The 20,756-nt window shown below is 45.0% G+C and overlaps 1 protein-coding gene across 1 annotated transcript; it reads right to left on the reverse strand.

Moving 5' to 3' along the window:
• Nucleotides 1-800: 800 nt before the first annotated feature.
• On the reverse strand, nucleotides 801-20,246 carry Dnajc12 (DnaJ heat shock protein family (Hsp40) member C12). Its single transcript, XM_052164532.1, has 5 exons — nucleotides 20,062-20,246; nucleotides 14,979-15,057; nucleotides 11,302-11,441; nucleotides 2,492-2,696; nucleotides 801-1,447 (listed from the first exon to the last, which is right to left on the reverse strand). The coding sequence occupies exons 1-5, from the start codon at nucleotides 20,137-20,139 to the stop codon at nucleotides 1,353-1,355; spliced, it is 597 nt and encodes a 198-aa protein (XP_052020492.1). The 5' UTR covers nucleotides 20,140-20,246; the 3' UTR covers nucleotides 801-1,352.
• Nucleotides 20,247-20,756: the final 510 nt, after the last annotated feature.

Below are 20,756 nucleotides of genomic sequence, written 5' to 3' on the forward strand. Positions count from 1 at the left end.
CTTGGATGCAGTTTACTAATGTCAAAGTGACCTTCCTGCTAACAAAAATAAACCGCCCTCCTACATTGCGGACGGCCTGATCTGCGCATATGCCAAAAAGCCCACCCTGCGCACCAGAATCCCCTGCCAATGTTTGAATCAGCAAATCATGTGTAACCCCGTCAAACCCCCCTGACAACCCCTCTGACTTTTCCTATATAAACCCCTAACTTTTGAGCCTCAGGGTCAACTCCTCTGTCTCCTGTGTGAGATACGTGTCAATCCAAAGCTCTGATAATAAACTACCTCATGCGTTTGCATCAAGTCGGTCTCTCGTGTTTCCTTGGGTGTATGCTATCCCGAGAATGGAGTAGGGGTCTCCCCAAAAGGAGGTCCTACAGAACCTCCAGTCCTCTGCTTCCACATCCTATATGCTGGGATTGCGGGTGTGAGCCACCACATCTGTCTAGGAAACATATATTCTAAATTACAAGTGTCTATCTATCTGTTTATCTGGGGTGTGGTAGTGTTCATGCTGTGCAGAATGTGTGGACAAATCTTCAGAAGTTGATCTTTCCACTACGTGGCCCTGGGGATGGAACTCAAGTTGTCAGGCTTAGTAGCAAGTATCCTCACCAGCTGAGCCGTCTTGCCAGTCCATAGGAAACAAAGAAAGAAACAGGAAGTTTAAGAGTTTGAGGATAGCAACATAGAGAGGCTCAGGGCTAGCCTGTGCTACGTGGCAGCATGTAGACTCACCAAAATGAAATCCATATAAATGAATGGGTGAATGAATAAAGTTTGCTTCCTAAATGCATATATAAACTTTGGGGAAATTATTTATTTCGCTCTATGAAATTCAGACTAGCAAGTCTACATTTTGTTTCAAACCAAAATCCAGAAGACATTTTTGTAAGGCTAGGAATCACAGGACACCAATGGGGAATTACTTGATATCTACAAATAACATTACCAGGAAAAACATATAATTCAAACAAGTTGTATCTAAGTGTATGCTTAGAAATATAAACTACATAGTATCTAAGTGTACTCTTGGAAACAAATGTATCTAAGAGTCTCAATTGATTCAAATATTGAAATAAACTACAACTTACAACAATTTTCTCACTTAAACAACATGTTGAGGGTAGGAGGTAAGAATGAATTATAGAGATGAGAGCCTTCGGGAGGTCCTGGGTTCAATCCCCAGCACAAAGTAACACAAAGCACACTGTAAGAATGGGTTCGAGGATGGGGGGACCTGACTGTACTGAACAACTCACAAACACAGCATTTTAAAGCTAGGACTACAGATTCACTTTGGCAGCACGGATGGAGGTCTCACCCTCCCTCCATCACTGAGCAGCAACGCTTCAGATTTCATAGTTTCTGAACTTCCTCAGGAGTTCCGAGGGAGTGTCACCAGACCAGCGGAAACGAAGGTGGCCACAGTTCCAGTCTGAGAGACCTTTAGAGGAGGGAGGAGAAATACTTCAAATCAGAGGGACAAGAGCCAAACTACCAGAGTAAAACAGCTTGGGGACAAAACTCCATTACAACCAGTGGGAGTGGTCTCCAGGATGAATTCTTCTTCCTTTTTTAATGTAGTCCTGACTGACCTAGAACTCACTATGTAAACTGGGCTAGCCAGGAACTCACTATGTAAACTGAGCTAGCCTGAAACTCACTATGTAAACTGAGCTAGCCTGGAACTCATTATGTAAACTGGGCTAGCCTGGAACTCACTATGTAAACTGGGCTAGCCTGGAACTCACTATGTAAACTAAGCTAGCCTGGAACTCACTATGTAAACTGAGCTAGCCTGGAACTCACTATGTAAACTGAGCTAGCCTGGAACTCATTACGTAAACTGGGCTAGCCTGGAACTCACTATGTAAACTGGGCTAGCCCGGAACTCACAGAGATCTGCCTGCCTCACACTTCTAGAGTACTGAGATTAAAGTCATATGCCACCATACCCTGCAAACTATTCATATTTTATATAAATAGTACTTACATTAACAATACGTTGGCATTCTTATGAACAGAAATTACAATCGATGTGGACAAGAACCTCTCATGCTTAATAATTATCCTCTCCCAAATTGGGATTTTTTTTAATATTTTTACTAAGTCTTTGAGAATTTCGTTCAGAATATTCAGAGAACATTCACCCCTCCACTCCTCTCCTTAGCTCCTCCCACATCCGTTCCTCATCTTCCTCTTACTTCCTGTCCCTTCTTAAAAAGTTACCCAAGCCAGCTGTGCATGCCACGCCTTTATCCTAGTACTTGGGAGACAGAGACAGGCAGATCTCTGTGAGTTCTAAGTCAGTCTGCTCTACATAGGTAGTGAGACCTGTCTAAAATACACTTTTTTTTTCAAGATGCTAAACCAGTTCTCAAGTCGACATTGTTGTGCTACGAGGACAGGTTGAGGACAGCTGTAAAACCACCCATGGTCGTTGATATCTCCAGGTGTCTCCTGCGAAGGCCTAGGCGACGTAACTTACCTGGAGAGTCCGTGTTTTGTGGGGAGATGCCCTTCTCAGGGGACTCAGGTTCCTTTTGCGTCCTTTTCTCTGGGGTTGAATCTGGGTCCCCTCTTTTGGCGTCTGTCTGCTTGCTCTGTTCCGTGTTTGGAACTGTGCTGGTGAGAGTCTGGCCGCTTCCTTCCAGCATCAAGTCCTTCTTACTTCTGACCGCCCAATGCATCGACTGGATTAATTAAGAGGACACTCATGAACGTCATTCATTTCTTACATTTGGTTATTTATTGAGGGGTGCATTTGGGGTGCCGGGGGAGCCCATTTTCCTTCCACCAAGGGAGTTTGGGATCAAACTCAGGTAATCAGGTTTTGCTGGCAAGCATCTTTACCCACTGAGGCGGATTTCTGAGTTCGAGGCCAGCCTGGTCTACAGAGTGAGTTCCAGGACAGCCAGGGCTACACAGAGAAACCCTGTCTCAAAAACAACAACAACAACAACAACAACAACAACAACAACAAAAGCCAGGCATGGTGGCCGTCAATCACTCAGGAGGCAGGAACAGATGAATCTCTGATTTCGTAGCTAGCCTGGTCTACATAGCTAGTCCAGAGTCTGGACATGTTGTTTTCGAGACAAGGTTTCTCTGTGTAGCCCTGGCTGTCCTGGAACTCACTCTGTAGACCAGGCTGGCCTCGAACTCAGAAATCCACCTGCCTCTGCCTCCCAGAGTGCTGGGATTACAGGCGTGCGCCACCACTGCCTGGCAAAAATTCTTTTTTTGAGCTTAGAGAACTGAAACTGTAAACTATAAAAGTCACAATTTAGGCCGGTGAAATGGATCATTGGATAAAGGAGCGTGTCACCAGGCTGACAACCTGGGCTCAAGCCTCAGGGCCTACAGAGTGGAAAGAAAGACCTGACTCCTGCAAGCTGTCCTGCCCTCCACATGTGTGCCACATCAGACACACACATATACACATACACAAACATACACATACACACAAACCACACACACACCACACACACATGCACACCCATACACAGGTACACCCATACATAAACACACACATATACACAAAGCACACATACATACACACACCACACACATACATGCACACCCATACACAGGTACACCCATAAACACACACATATACACAAACCACACACACATACATACACACACCACACACACACAATGCATATCCATACACACACATGTACACCCACACATAAACACACATCCACACGCATGCACAAACACACCCCACACACATACACACACATGTACACCCACACACAAACACACACAGACACACACATGCACAAACACATACACAAATACACACATACCCACACACACACATAAACACACATACACACATACCACATACATACACACACAAACACATACCGCATACAAAGCCACACCACATACAAATACACATACATAAATACACATACCACACACACATATACACATGCATGCCCATACATTAACACGCATGCACACACATGCACACACAAACACACCCCCTACACATACACACACATGTACACCCATACATAAACACATAGATACATACACATGCACAAACACACATATAAACACACCCCAAACACATATACACACACCACACAAACTCACACATACACACACAAACATACACCACACACACATACCCTATACACACATACACACACACACATCTCATACACACACATACATGCATAGCATACCCTTACACACACCCTACACATATATGGAAGCACATACACAATAAAATATATACATACATACATACATACATACATGTAAAAAATTTTTTTTAAAGATTTATTTATTTATTATATGTAAGTACAGTGTAGATGTCTTCAGATACCCCAGAAGAGGGCATCAGATCTCATTAAGGATGGTTGTGAACCACCATGTGGTTGCTGGGATTTGAACCTAGGACCTTTGGAAGAGCAGTCAGTGCTCTTAACTGCTGAGCCATCTCTCCAGCCCGTAAAAATTTTTAATAAAAAAACTGAAAGTAAAACCCAGGCCTCAGTGGAAACCCATTCTGAGACAGTCTTACATACCCATTACCCCTATGAATAAATCAAAACTAAACATTTCATCGTCAGACTCTCGTCGCCACTAATTCCAATTACAGAAAGAGTCAGAAGAAAAACCCAGGCTGTACTTAGCCTCATATGCAGGTGCCCCACCCTCACCATGCACTGTGGTCAGTCGAAGAAGGTCAAACACAGAGTGAAGCTAAGATCTGGCAAGATGGCCCAGTGGGCAAAGCACTTGCCTCCAAGCCTTACCACCTCAGTCTGATACCTGGCATCCACGTGGTAGAAGGAGAGAACCAATTCTTGCAAGCTGTCCTCTGACGTCTACATGAACACACACACACACACAAATATGTAAAGGATTTAAGAGTGATGCTAAGCAGTCTGTGTTGTGAAGCAGACAGCCTGCAAGGCGCATCTTTTCACGTTCAGAGTTCAGAGGAGTTCATCCCACAGCTCCACCAGACTATATCAGGAGCGCAGAACAGCATGTAGCATCGGATCAACTAGTCCTCGGGAGATCAAAGGGCTGGGCATGGAGGTCGGTTAAGTAAAGCGCTTCCCGGGCATTTGGGAAGTCCTGGGTTCAATCCCCAGGACCAGGCAAAAAAAGTCTTGCACTCAGGATGGACGGAGCTCTGTTGATACAGGGCTGCCCGGATGGGGGTTTGAATAGGTATGGCCCGCGCAGACTCCAGTGTTTGAATGTTTGGCCCATTTGGAGTGGAACTGTTAGGAGGTGTGGCCTTGGAGGAGGTGTGGCCTTGGAGGAGGTGTGGCCTTGGAGGGTGTGGTCTTGGAGGGTGTGGCCTCGTTGGAGGAAGTGTGTCACTGTGTAGGCGGGACTTTGCGGTCTCCTATGCTCAAGCTACATTCAGAGTGGCAGTCTCTGTCTGCTGCCTGTGGATCGAGATGTAGAACTCTTGACTCCTCCAGCACCATGTCTGTCTGTCTTCCCGCTGCCACACTTCCCGCCATGATGATAACAGGCTGAACCTCTAAACCTGGAAGCCAGCCCCGAATGAATGTTTTCCTTTGTAAGAGTTGCCACAAGTCTCTTCACAACACTAAAACCCAAACGAAGCCACCTAGCACGCCCACATCCTGCAGTGGGCATGATGGATCCCACACCACATAACATCTATGATAGAGCACACTCAGGATCTCAACACTCAGGAGGCGAAGGCAGGAGGATCAAGGGTTCAAGATCATTCATCCTTGAATACATATGGAGTCTGAGGGCAGACTGGAATGGACATGTGACCCTGCCTCAAAAAAAAAAAAAAAAAGGCATCAGTAGAAACAGTGATGGCCGGGCAGTGGTGGTGCACACCTGTAATCCCAGCACTCTGGGAGGCAGAGGCAGAGGCAGGCTGATTTCTGAGTTCGAGGCCAGCCTGGTCTACAGAGTGAGTTCCAGGACAGCCAGAGCTATACAGAGAAACCCTGTCTCAAAAAAACAAAACCAAATGATAATAGAGTAGAAACAGTGATGGGCTAGAGACACATGGGCAAGCATGAGACAGAGTGTCACCAAACAAACACCAGAGGGCAAAGGCCACGAATGCTCGTGTCTGTGAAGTGGGCCTCCTGGTATTTTCCACTCACATTAAACTTGTTTACCAGTCTTCCTTAGCAGATTTTTTTTTTTTTTTTTTAGGAAATAATTATCTGACATTCTAAATCTCAATCAACACTAGCAAATATTTTTCTTTTAATCTACACGCCATTACACACTGGGGAAAAAAGGAAACTGAAACAACTGGCTCACACGAGCCACACAGCTCAGCTGAATACCAGGCGAAAAATTGGCTTTTTTTCAAATTGTTATTTTCTGGATATGGATGCTGTCTCCATATGTGTGTCTGTACGCCATCATGTGTGTCTGGGGCCAGAAGAGAGTTCAGATGCCCTGGAATTGGAGTTAGACAATTATAAGCCAACATGTGGGTGTTGGGAATCGAACCTGGGTTCCCTGGAAGAGCAGTCTGTGCTCTTAACCGCTGAGCCATCTCTCCTGCCCCCCAAATTAGTTATTTTTATCCTGAGTCACCATGGGTAAATTTTTTACTTGCCTGAGTGGTTGATCTCTGACCTGCTTGGTCTGGGATAATATCCAAACAGGGCTGACTGTCTTTTCAAAAGCAGGTATTAAAGTACTACTCACTGTTTGCCATCTGGCTAGAGAAAGACTGGCCATCTGGGCACTGTAGGAAGCTTCTGCAAATAGCCTGTGGCCAACTGGACTCCCACTTACCCACTCCCACCCCTACCCCCACCCCCACCACCTACCACCCCCCACCACCACCCACCACCACCACCAAAGATATATCACCCAGCCAGGGATCATCAATAGGCAAATAGATTTATGTAGGGTAACAGGAAGACCCCCAACACAGCTGATTTATCAAACAGCCAAGTCAAAAAAATGTATGTAACTTATGGGTGTGACACGGGACAATTTTATTAGTCTTTGAGGATGTTTTCTTATGGTTTTGACTGTGATTTAACCAGAACCATTTTCCGGCAGCCTTCAGGCCTTCCTGATCTGTACTTTGGAACAAGATAGAGAGCCTAGATTCTCTGCACTAAAAGAGATCTTTGTTAGCTCCCTGGTGCAAGCCTGCAGTCCCACTACTTAGGAGGTGAAGTCAGGAGAAATAATGTTGAGGTTTGGTATGGTGCTATATACTGTAATGATAAATACTGGCCCCCAAAGTCTGGTTGCCTCTAGGGTCAAGGAGATCCTCGTGTTCGCTAAGTGACACTATGTAACCTTGCTCCTTAATTTATAACTATCAGTTGAACAAAGGTGCTGACAACCTATAGGTGGGCAGAAGAAAGGCAGGCAGAGGAGCTTCGGTTCCCAGGCTTCGGATCTGAGGCAGAGACCACAAGGAGAGGAGGACAGGGAGGTAAAGAGAAGAGGAGACTACACCATGGGGTAGGAATCCTGAGAACATGGCCATGGGAGCTGGCCAGCTGGAGTGAGGACAGCCCAGAGAGAATGTGGTAAGTTATACAATGGAGTTATTAACAAGGAAATAGACAAAATAGCATGGAGGGTTGATATCTGCCCAAGTCTAGAGGGGAGGGGAGGGGAGGGGAGAAGAAGGAAGGGGAGGGGAGAGGAGGGAGGGGAAAGAGGAAGGGAGGAAAGAAAGAAAGAGAGAAAGAGAGAGAAAGAAAGAAAGAAAGAAAGAAAGAAAGAAAGAAAGAAAGAAAGAAAGAAAGAAAGAAAGAAAGAAAGAAAGAAAGAAAGAAGCCGGGCGGTGGTGGCGCACGCCTGTAATCCCAGCACTTGGGAGGCAGAGGCAGGTGGATTTCTGAGTTCGAGGCCAGCCTGGTCTGCAGAGTGAGTTCCAGGACAGCCAGGGCTACACAGAGAAACCCTGTCTCGAAAAAACCAAATCCCAAAAACCAGGGGAAAAAAAAGTCAAAAAAGAAAGAAAGAAAAGTCTGTTTCATAATTATCACAGGATCTCAAAGGCCTGAATCCTCAAAACTCAAACCAATATATCTTTATTCAAAATAAATTTTTGGTTTGTTTGCTTTTTGAAACAGGGTCTTCCTTTGTAGCCCTTGTTTGTCTAGAACTCACTGTGTAGAGTATGCTGGCTTGAACTAACAGAAATCCACCTGCCTCTGGCTCCCAAGCACTGGAATTAAAGATGTGCCTGGCCTTTAAGTTTTCAAAACTTAATTGTTATATATGTTTTGTTTATCTCTGTGTGTACATGTGGATGTGTATAGACATATGTATGCTATGGTGTATGTGCAGAAATCAGAGGATAGTCTAGCCTTCAGAAATCAATTTTGTCTACCATGTGGATTCCAAGGATCAAACTCAGGTTTTCGGGCTTGGTAACAGGGCCTATACCCCTAGGCCGTCTCAACGGCTATATATCTCATTTTAAAACCAACATCGCATGTTCACATCTAAGTTTCTAACATACTCATTGGTTTAGGTCAGTGATTCTTAACCATAAGTCGCAACCTTTTTTGGGGGGTGGAGGTTGAATGACCTTTTCACAGAGGTCACAGAAGACCACTGGAAAACAGGATATTTATATTACAATTCATAATAGTAGCAAAATTCATTACAGTTACAAAGTAACAATGAAGATAATTTTATGGTTAGGGGGTCACTACAACCTGCAGAAATGTATTAAAGGGTCACAGCATTAGGAAGGGTGAGAAACACTGGCTTAGGTGAACTCTTAATTTTTTTTCAGATTTACATTAGTAGTAGTAGTAGTAGTAGTATATTTGGTTTTTTCAAGACAGGGTTTTTCTGTGTAGCCCTGGCTGTCCTGGAACTCACTCTGTAGACCAGGCTGGCCTCGAACTCAGAAATCCGCCTGCCTCTGCCTCCCAGAGTGCTGGGATTACAGGCATGTGCCACCACCACCTGGCTGAGCCACAAGATTGATGGTGTGGGGGCTGGAGAGATGGCTCAGCAGTTAAGAGCACCGACTGCTCTTCCAGAGGTCCTGAGTTCAATCCCCAGCAACCACATGATGGCTCACAACCATCTGTAATAGGATTTGATGCCCTCCCTCTTCCGCATACATGCAAGCAGAATACTGTATACATAATAAATAAATCTTAAAAAAACAGTAATGAAATGGTGACTGGGTACGTCACCAGAAAGTGAAGAGCTGTCTATCAGAAGGCATTGGACAACCATGATAACTAACTCAGCAGTAGTTACACTTTATCACACTGAGGAGACTGGAGATACGCTTGCATTGACTTTGTAGAACAATGATTACTAAGCCAGTGCCAAGGAATTTTGGAAAGGCAAAGGCTGGAGAAACATCTCAGTGGGGAAATGCTTGCCGAAGGATGCAAGTTCAAATCCCGAGCAGCATCATAAATATTGGAGTGGCGTGATGGCCTGTCTATAATCCCAGCACTCAGCTGGCAGAGAAAGGTGATTTCCCAGAGCAAGCTGGCCACCTTGACTACCCAAGGAGCCAATCCCTGGGTTCAAATGGGATCCTGACTCAACATATAAGCTAGAGAGTAATAAGGGAGGCAGTGTCACCTTCTGGCCTCTACACACATGAGCAAAAAACACATACAGACACACTTGTACTCCCACACACCAAATGTACAAACACATGCACAGCACACTCACACACACACATGAAAATAAATAAATAAATAAAAGGAAAAGAATATTATTTCAGACTATGTAAAGCTAAGTACTACTATGTTTTAAGATATTATTTTTATAGGCTGGGCGTGGTAGAGCACACCTTTGATCCCAGTGCTTGGAAGGCAGAGGCAGGTGGATCTCTATGAGTTCGAGGCCAGCCTGATCTACAAAGCTAGTAGTCTAGGGCAGTCAGGGCGTTTACACAGAGAAATCCTGACTTGAAAAAAAAAAAGATATATTTTTATTTATGCGTATGTATGTGTGCCTGTGAAGAATGGCACACGTGTGGGTGCCCTGGTAAGACAGAAGAGGGCATCAGACACCCTAAACTGGAGTTACAGGCAGTTGTGAGTCACCCAGCACGGGTCTTAGGAACCACACTTCATCTTCAGAATAGCAGCAAGAACCTGATGCTGACAGACGCCAGAAGAGGGCGTCAGAGCCCTCAGAAATGAACTTACACATAGCTGTGAGCTGCCACGTGGGTACTGCAAACCAAACTCAGAAGAGTAGCCAGGGGCTTAACTGTGGAGCCTCTGCATGTAAGGTTTTTTTAAAGATTTATTTATTTATTTATTTATTTATTTATTTATTTATTTATTTATTTATTTATATAAGTACACTGTAGCTGTGCTGATGGTTGTGAGCCATCACGTAGTTGCTGGGATTTGAACTCAGGACCTTCGGAAGAACAGTGGTGCTCTTAGCCGCTGAGCCATCTCTCCAGCCTCTGCATGTAGCTTTTTAACGGCGTTCAGAAGTAATGCAGGACTTTCTAAGTGTGGGAACTCTTTACCACCATATATAATACGAAAAAGTGTATCCTGTTTTGTAGTATTTGCCTTATTAAGTAAACAAGCTCAAACAACAAGAAAAAAAATAATAAAGGAAGGGCTGGAGAGATGGCTCTGAGATAGAGAGCGTCATCCCCCTGCGGAGGACCAGGTCTGGTTCCCAGTCCTCACATGGCAGCCCACAACGACAGAACCAGTGTGCTCTTCTTGAGGACACACACACAAGGCATACACACAGAGACAAAAAGACAGACACGTACACAGACAAAAATACATCATGGTGTGCACACCTGTAATCCCAGCACTCTGGGAAGCAGAGGTAGGCGGATTTCTGAGTTCGAGGCCAGCCGGGTCTACAGCGTGAGTTCCAGGACAGCCAGGGCTACACAGAGATACCCTGTCTCGAAAAACCAAATAAAAAAAAAACAAAAACAAAACAAACAAACAAAAACAAAACAAACAAATAAAACCAAAAACCAAAAGAAGTGTAATACGCTAAAACAAGTAGCCATGGCTCCTTCTAAACACTCACTCTGCTGGTGGTCTCTCTCTGCTGACTTAGACCAGGCTGGCCTTGAACTCAGAAATCCACCTGCCTCTGCCTCCCAAGTGCTGGGATTAAAGGCGTGCAAGCGACACCACTGCCCCGCCTCTGCTGACTTTCTCCTCACGGGGTTTTGTAAACAATGACTTAACCACTAACTTCTAGGTCTTTTTCCCTCCTATTGCTTACTGATTCTTTAGACTAAGTCATGAGTCTAACCCTTGAGCAGCCTGGCCTCCAAAACCCCAACATCCCCAGAGAGAAACTCACAGTTTTCACTGAGTCGGCCAAAGCCTCCCACTGCTCGAACGGCATCGCCATCTGGCTCCTCCGCCAGTGGTCATAGCGGGCTCGACTCTCTGCGTGGCTCAGGATCTCCTTGGCCTTCTGCAGCTTCTGAAAAGTCTCCACTGGAAAACAAGACGAGAGATGAACACTGCTCTCCTGGAGGGTTAAACCGCAAAGCCATCCAACGGATCTTGCCAGAATCTTGACTCCCACATACTACGAGACTGCAGGCTGGGCTCCCTAGTCGGGCTTTAGTGTCCTCGTTTGTAAGGTTATATCATAAAGACGAGGGCGAGCTGGTGGGAGAGATCAGGGAGGAAGGGTCTCTGCCTTTGCCTCCACCAAGCCTGACGTCCTGAGTTTGACCTCCTGGACACACACCATGGATGGAGATACCTGGCTCGTGCAAGCTGCCCTCTGAGTTCCACACACGTCCTGGGACATGTGTGTGTGTGTGTGTGTGTGTGTGTGTGTGTGTGTGTGAGAGAGAGAGAGAGAGAGAGAGAGAGAGAGAGATGCACAATAAATAAAAATAATAAAGAGAATAAATAAGAATAAATATATTCTTATGTTAACACTTCGTTGGCTGGTAAAAATGAACTACACGTCGAGTACATCATAGAGTACACACAAATATATGCTATTATTAGAAGAGACCTCTCACAGTCCTCTACCCTGCAGCCATCCAATAGCAAAAAACAAAACAAAACAAAACAAAAAAACACCTGAGTCCTTGTTGGCCTGGCGAGAGAGCGCTGCAGTTAAGAGCAATTTGACTCCAGGCTTCCGTGTCAGGCAGCTGACAGCGACCTGTAATTCCAGCTCCAGGGGAATCCTAGGCCCTCGGCTGGCTTCTTAAAGCACACATACACACATACACAGATACACAAACATACACACAAGCACACATGCACCACACACATCACATGCACACACACACACATACACCACACACACACATAGATACACAAACACACACACAAGCACACATGCACCACACATCACATGCACACACACACATACATACCACACACACACATAGACATACAAACACACTCATAAGCTCACATGCACCACATATCACACGCATGCACATACACACACAAGCACACATGTACCACACACGTGCATACATACACACACACACAAACACACAAGCACACATGCACCACACATCACATGTACACACATATACCACACATACACAGACACACAAACACATACACACAACCACACATGCACCACACATCTCACACACACACACATATACTGGCTTTTGCAAGCACATATACACACATATAAATAAATCATTTTCTTTTATTTTTTTGTTTGTTTGTTTTTCAAAACAGGATTTCTCTGCACAGCTCTACCATAATCAAACTCCCTCTATAGACCAGGCTGGCCTCAAACTCACAGAGATCCGTCACCTCAGCCTCCTTCCCAGTTGCTGGGATTAAAGGTGAGTGCTACTGCTGCCCAGCAAAAAAATTAAAATCTTAAAAAAAAAAAAATCATTGAATTAAAAAAATAAATTTAGCCTAGCACTCACCATCCAAGCCTGGATTCCAAGGCTTGTGATTGGACAGGGAAAAGGGAGGCGGGGCTAAGAGTTGCAGGGACAGAGAAGTCTCAGGAGAAGGAGGCCAAGATAGAGGGGACGGACTGGACAGGCAGGGTGTCTTTAAATAGCCACAGGCAGTTATGATATCATAAAGGTTAGAATACTTGGGATAAATTGTCTAATCTAGGTGGGCAGCTTTTATCATTCTCAATTGGTTCTGAAATTATCGTACTGGCATCTTGTGAATTGAAAATTTATTGATTTTTTTTTTTTTTTTTTTTTGAGACAGGGTTCCTCTGTATAGCCCCGGCTGTCCTGGAACTCACTCTGTAGACCAGGCTGGCCTCGAACTCAGAAATCTGCCTGCCTCTGCCTCCCAAGTGCTGGGATTAAAGGCGTGCACCACCATCACCCGGCTTGAGAATTTATTGATATATAAGTTAATTATAAGCTTCTAGAGTTTTGTTTCTACCGGGTTGCTGGGTGTTGCGGCGAGGGTGGATGGTCGCTGCCTGGGGATGGCAGGGCAGCAACGGGAACGCAGGAGCTTCGGCCCCGCCAGAGAGTTGCCCCGTGGGATCATTGCCAGGGCAGAAAGTAGCGCATGGGCGCCGGGAACTTGGTGATGCTTCTTGGTCACTGGAATGTGGGACCACATGGGTTTATGGCTGAGAAGAAAGTAGTGGCTCCAGCGACAAGCAAACCAGAGCTGGGAACACAGCCATCAGTCGCTGTGGGGGGCTAGCTAGAGACAGAGCCCACAGGACTGTGTACAGCTGGAACTTTGCAGGTCTTTTTTTAATATATCCTGCAACAAGCACCGACTCCTCTGACCACCCCATTCCATGGCACACATACCCACAGACATCATCATCATTACTTTTTTAATTTGAAGGCCTTGCAACAGTAAATAAAGAAAATGCAGGTGCTATACACAGCTGTGGTTAACACAGCCCTGTTGTGTTAACAGTTTCCTCCAATATTGAAACATTTCACCCTGCAGGCAAAATCTTTCAGCAGGAAGATAAACAACTCAAAACGGCTTCAGGAAGTTCCTGAAACTGACCAGATTCACTAGGCTCCGCCCATTCTGGGTAAGCAATAAATACAGAACTGAATTGCAAAGAAGACTCTCTAAGACCAAACCAGTTGCCTGGAAGAAGTGTAGTCCAGCTGAATCATTTGGAAGGGACATTCTCCAACCTATTGAGCTGCCCGCCCACAGGCTGTGCAGTGTGCTCCAGGCCCCCAGCTTCTGTGACCATCACCCATGCTGAGGTAGGCTTTGGTGATACAGCTGTCTTTGAGTCATTTTTGCTCCTAGAGGTCACCCCAACAAAACTCATGTACTTGGGTGATATGAGTACTTTTGTGTTTCCTAGGCTTCGTTTCTGAGGTGAATGGCTATGTGTGTAGCAGTGTAGCATGTGCCAGGAAAAGGTTTGTCATACAACAGGCCTGTATGTTGTTCATCCTCTTAAGAAACAGCCATGGGGGCTGGGGAGCTGGGGAGATGGCTTAGAGGTTAAGAACACTGACTGCTCTCCTGAAAGTCCTGAGTTCAAATCCCAGAAACCACATGGTGGCTCACAGCCATCCATAATGAGATCTAACACCTTGGTGTGTCTGAAGACAGCTACAGTGTATTTATTTATAATAATAAATAAGTCTTTGGGCCTGAGGGAGCAAGATTAACCAGAGCGAGCAGGGTTGACTGGAGCGAGCAGAGGTCCTAAATTCAGTTCCCAGCAATCACACAAAGGCTCACAACCATCTGTACAGCTACAGTGTTCTCATACACATAAAATAAAGAAATAAATCTTAAAAAAAAAAAAAAGAGCTGGGCAGTGGCAGTGCACGCCTGTAATCCCAGCACTCTGGGAGGCAGAGGAGGTAGGCAGATTTCTGAATTCGAGGCCAGCCAGAGTGAATTCCAGGACATCCAGGGTTATACAGAGAAACCCTGTCTCAAAAAAACCAAATCAAAAAAAAAAAAAAACAAAGAAAGAAAAGAAAAGAAAAAGAGAGAGAGAAAGAAAGAAAGAAAGAAAGAAAGAAAGAAAGAAAGAAAGAAAGAAAGCCATCAGTAGATCCTTACCAGATTTAGCGTTTTCGGGATGCTTGTCGGGGTGACATTCCAGAGCTCTGACCTTAAATTCTGCCAAGATCTGCTCAACCTAAAACAAAATTCAGGATTTCAAATAAAGAGGAGAGACAGAGGAAACTGCTTAGTCCAGTGATTCTCAACATCTCCGATGCTGCCTGTGACCCTTAATACAGTTCCTCATCTTGTGCTGACCTCCAATAATAAACTCTCTTTCTGCTACTGTATAGTTTTGCTACTGCTACGAATCATAGCGTAAATATTTGTGTTTTCTAAAGGTCTTAGGTGACCCCTGTGAAAGGGTCATTTGACCCCCAAAGGAGTCTTGACCCAGCAGATTGAGAACCACTAACGCTGTCACATGCAAGCTTCAAGAGGACTCAAGGGGGCTGGAGAGATGGCTCATCGGTTAAGAGCAGTGACTGCTCTTCCGAAGGTCCTGGGTTCAAATCCCAGCCACCACATGGTGGCTCACAACCATCTGTAATGAGATCTGACCCCCTCTTCTGGTGTGTCTGAAGACAGCTAGCTACAGTGTACTTACATATAATAAATAAGTAAATATTTTTTTTAAAAAAAGACTCAAGTTGAATGCCTAGTGCCCAAGTAAAAGCCAGGCCTGGAGCCCCGACTCTGGGATCGCAGTGGAGGGGGGCAGACAGGAGAATCCGGAGCTCACTGCCCAGCCGGTTAGCTGACTTTGGTAATAAGGTGAAGAGCAACCGAATAAGATGCCAACCTCTGACCTTTACACACATGTGCACGGATGTACCTCGTAAGAGAATCAAACATCTTCAAGTGTAGGTAACCATGCCAACGATTCCAGCACTCTGAGGCAGGAAGGGGAGGACCAGAGTTCCAAGGTCGTCCTAGGCTAAATAGGAAGTTCAGGCCATAAATGTTATAGTATACTTTGTGTGTGTGTATGTGATAGGATCACACCAGATAGCCCTGGCTGGCCCCCGGGATTCAACATGGAGACCAAACTGGCTTCAGACTCAAAGAGATCAGCCTGCCTCTGCCTCCTGAGTGCTGGGATTAAAGGCACGTGCCGCCAAGCTCAGCGGCACTTTAAGAGATGTACCTGTTTGTTTTGTGTGTGTGTGTGAATGTTTCGCCTGCATGGTCTGTGCACAGTGTGTGTGCCTGGTGCACATGGAGGTCAGGAGAGGGCACTGGAGTTCCAGACACTGTGCGATGAGGCACGGTGTGGATGCTGGGAACCAGACTCCCGCCCTCTACAAGAGCAGCAGCCTGTGCTCTTAACCACTGAGCCAACTCTCCTGTGCCCCCAAGTAAACATCTGCAAATTCACATCTTATAAGTACCCCCAAACCCTCTTTGTATAAAATTCCTATCAATACAGAATAGAAAATAAAGATGGTTATCCTTTTACTCCTTTAAGATACATTTTGCCCATATTTATGTCTATGTCATATTTACGTCTGTGTTATGGGAATGTTAGCTAATGCAAATGCATGCAATTATATCATCAGAGATGGCTGGAATTTTATTGTGATGGATGCTCTGGTTTTTGTTTTTAATTCACATCACACTAGAAAACATTCTGGGGCCACGTGTGAGCTCAGCACTTGCAAGAGGCAGAGGCGGAGGCAGGCAGAGATCTGTGAAACTAAGACCAGCCTTGGCCACCTAGTGAGGTCCAAGACAGTCAGAGCTATGTAGAGAGACCCTGTTTCAAAATGAAAAGAAAAGGGGAAGGGGAAGGGAAAGGGAAGGGGAAAGGGGAGGGGGAAGGGGGGGAGGGGAGGATAAGGGGGAGTAGAGGGGAAAGGGAGGGGAAGGGAGGGGAGGGGGAGGGGAGGAGAAAGGGAAAGGGGAAGGGGGAAAGGGGGAAGGGAGGGGAGAGGGGAGGAGAGGTGAAGGGGGAGGGGAAGGGAGGGGAAAGGGGGAGGAGGAAGGGAGGGGAAAGGTGGGAAAGGAAGGGAAAAGGGGGAAGGGGAAGGGAGGAGAATAGGGAGGGGAGGAGGAGGGGTGGGGAAGAGCAGGGGAGAGGGAGGGAAGGGCATGGTGGAAGGGGAAGGGAAGGGAGAGGGGAAGAGGGAGGGGAGGGGAAGGGGAAGAGGGAGGGGAGGGAAAGGGGATGGGAATGGGAGGGAAGGGAAGGGAAGAGAGGGGAAGGGAAGGGGGAGGGGAAGAGGGAGGGAAGGGGAAGTGGGAGGGGAGAGGAAAGGGGAGGGGAGGGAAAGGGAGGGGGAGGGGAAGGGGAGGGGAAGGGGAGGGGAGGAAGAGAAAAGGAAGGAGGTGGAGGGGGAAAGAAAGAAGGAAGCAAGGAGAGAGAGAGAGAGAGAGGAGAGGAACAAGCAAGCATTCTGGGGTCAGTGAGACGGTTCAGTGGTTCAGTTGCCACCAAGCCCCGTGACCTGAATTCAATGCTGTAAACCCATATGGTGGAAGGAAAGAACCAATTCCCACAACGTGCCCTCTGACCTCTGCATGATGTGGCATGAACGCGTACATACATACATATATACAAACATACTTGTAAAAATACTTTTTAAACATTATGGCACCAGTCTGTGCTTGCAAACTGTAACTCCCCAACAGGGCTAACACGTCGCTGGTACTTGCTGCTTTATATCTCTTGAGTCTTGCCAATTTCATTTAAAAGAAAGCTCGTAGTAAAGCCTTTCATTACTTTGCTATTTCACTGTCACAGGGTTAAACACAGACCTTCTGCATGGCTGACCCCGAGTAAACCAGTAAAGGTGGCCAGCCTGCTTCCAACACGGCCCATCTCTGTCCTGCTGCCCGCATCCCACACGCCCAGGGCTGGACGCAGTCAATGGACAGCCAAGGCCCTTACGTCAAGGTCCGCCAAGCCCTCCCTTCCTGATTCAATACCTAGCAATCAGTCTGCACAGCTGCCTACCATGTGGTGGCAAACAGAATCATGTTTAACTTACTCACAGTTAAATAAACCAAAACCTCGAGAGGGTGAAGGGAGGTTCAAAGGCACAAACATGGATGGTCTCCTGAACCTTCAATAAGTAGATTCGCATTTCTAAAAGCGAATTAAAGCACACATACAATATATACTTGCAGGCATATGTAATGTGTATGAAGCACACATTATATATGAAATATATAGTTATAATGTGTATATATTTGTGTAATATATAATGTATATACGGGAGCATATAATATACGTAAAATATATGAAATATATTGTATGTATGTATATATAGTGTATATTTATTACATATTTTATATATGTTAAATATAATGTATATGTGTGTATGTATATGAATACACACACACACACACATATATGAAAAGCCTCTATTTCTAGTCTTCAACCCAGAATTTCTTTTTTTGTTGTTGTTGTTGGGTTTTTTTGTTTTTGTTTTTGTTTTTTTGATTTTTTGGATTTGGTTTTTCGAGACAGGGTTTCTCTGTATAGCCCTGGATGTCCTGGAACTCACTCTGTAGACCAGGCTGGCCTTGAACTCAGAAATCCACCTGCCTCTGCCTCCCAGAGTGCTGGGATTACAGGCATGCACCACCATCGACCAGCCAGAATTCTAATTCTAAAAAATTTGTCTAGGGGCTGGAGAGATGTCTCAGCGGTGAAGAGCACTGACAGCTCTTCCAAAGGTCCTGAGTTCAAATCCCAGCAATCACATGGGGCTCACAACCATCTGTAATGAAATCTGACTCCCTCTTCTGGAGCGTCTGAAGACAGCTACAGTGTACTCACATAGAATAATAATTAATTAATTAATTAATTAATTAAAAAAAACTTGTCTAAGGAGAAAAAAATGAAATGAGGCAAGAATTTAGCTCCACAGTGTGTGGCTTATCTAGACAAAGTGACTACCATAGCCTCAATGAAGCCAAAGGCAAGACTTTATTCGGAGTAAGAACTAAGGAACTCTTACTTACAAGAAGGACTGCATGTCGGGGGCTTTGGTTTTGTTTTGTTTTGGGGGAGTGGCCCTTAGAACAGCAGGAGGCTGTACACAGGCCATCCATCTTGGTGTCTTAAGTGACTCCATCTTGGGTCAAAGATCTGGTCCATCCCAACATACAAAGGTTCAATGAATAAAGCATAAATTTTAAATAAAAATGTATGTATGATTGAATAATTCTTTAATCTAATTATAACTACAGATGTTAAAAATTTGCTCTTGTGGCTGGGCATGGTGGTACATGCCTTTAATCCCATCACCTGTGAAGCAGAGACAAGTTATATTCATGAACTCATGACCAACCTGATCTAAATGGTGAGATGGTGAATTCCAGGCCAGCCAGGGCTACATAGTGAGACTCTGTCTCAAAAAACAAAACAAAAGTAATGCAGGCTATAGGACGGAATAAGTATCCCTATGCAGCCAAATAGAACCCAAATACACATACATACATGCATACATACATACACACATACATACATATATGTAGGCACTCATGTATGCACATAAAACCAAAATAATAAGTATTTAACAGAAGAACACATTTGTCTCAATTATATGATGTCTAAAGAAAGCATTGGTTTCTTTAAAAGAAAAATCTCCTGACAGATATGACACCTAACTTGATTTAAGTGATTTGAAGTTATAATGGTATTTGAAGCTATAATAGTACTATAAAATCCAAGAGATTTTCTCTGAAAGAGGAGATGACAGGTGGCCACGCCTCCTGAGTTCTAAATCACAGGCCAGTGGCTCTCAACCTTCCTAATGCTACGACCCTTCAGCATGTAGTGACCCCCCAACCATAAAATCATTTCGCTGCTACTTCATAACTGTAATTTTGCTGCTTCTGTGAATTGTAAAATAAATATTCGATGTGCAGGACATCTGACATGAGACCGCAAGTCAGTAGCGACCCACAGGTTGAGAACCGCTGCCGTAAATAAATAAAAGCCCTCTGTACGTGGTCTTTCTCCCCACCTGATACTTTAAAGCTCAGGGTCCTTTCCTCCGAATAACCAGCAAGCATTTTAATCCTTCACTTTCTCTGAGGCGAAACTCCTTTAAAATGGTCCGAGGTTGGAGTCCCAGGAGATGTGTCTGATCTCAAAGTCGACCTGGGGAGAACCTGCAACTCTGCTTACCGAGGAGAGCTCGTCGCATCCCAGCAAGGCGTAGTAGTCCTCGCTGCCCTCGGGCCTGTAGTTCAGTATCGCGTCCATTTACAGCCGATGAGTCGGTCCTCTCCGGACACGGTGAGCTCCGAGACACCAGCAAAGCTCTTTACAGTTCAGCAGGTCTTTCCAAACCAGAGAGCACACGTCATCCCAGCCCTTTGCAAACACAGCTTCTCACTGGCTGTTTGCCCAAACCCTGCCATGCAGAGGCTGCTGGGATCTGTAGTTCGGAGTTTGTTGGTGCTGTTGTGTTTTGGTTTGGTTTGGTTTGGTTTGGTTTGGTTTGGTTTGGTTTGGTTTTGGTTTTTTTTGGTTTTTTTTCTTTTTTTGGTGGTGGTGGTGTTGGTGTCGCTACTATTGTTTGTCGTTGACGTTGTTTTGGTTTGCTTTGCTTTGCCCTTTGCTTTCTTTTTTTAAATTTTTTATTTATTTATTTTTTGCTCTTTGCTTTCATTGAAATTTTTTTCATGCAATAAAAATTATGTTTGTTTTTTAAACAAACTATTTTGGTTTTCTGTGCATACATGAGTGTCTACATATATGTATGTATGTGTGTATGTATGTATGCATGCATGTATGTATGTATGTGTATTTGGGTTCTATTTGGCTGCATAGGGATACTTATTCCGTCCTATAGCCTGCATTACTTTTGTTTTGTTTTG

Source organism: Apodemus sylvaticus, chromosome 19 (genome assembly GCF_947179515.1).
Source record: "Apodemus sylvaticus chromosome 19, mApoSyl1.1, whole genome shotgun sequence".
NCBI lineage: Eukaryota > Metazoa > Chordata > Mammalia > Rodentia > Muridae > Apodemus > Apodemus sylvaticus.

Coding starts and splice junctions, on each gene's coding strand:
- Dnajc12 (XM_052164532.1), bottom strand. CDS start 20,139: ATGGACGCGATACTGAACTACAGGCCCGAGGGCAGCGAGGACTACTAC. Junction 15,058..20,061: donor GATGCGACGAGCTCTCCTCG/GTAAGCAGAGTT, acceptor ATTTTGTTTTAG/GTTGAGCAGATCTTGGCAGA. Junction 2,697..11,301: donor TGGCCGACTCAGTGAAAACT/GTGAGTTTCTCT, acceptor TAATTAATCCAG/TCGATGCATTGGGCGGTCAG.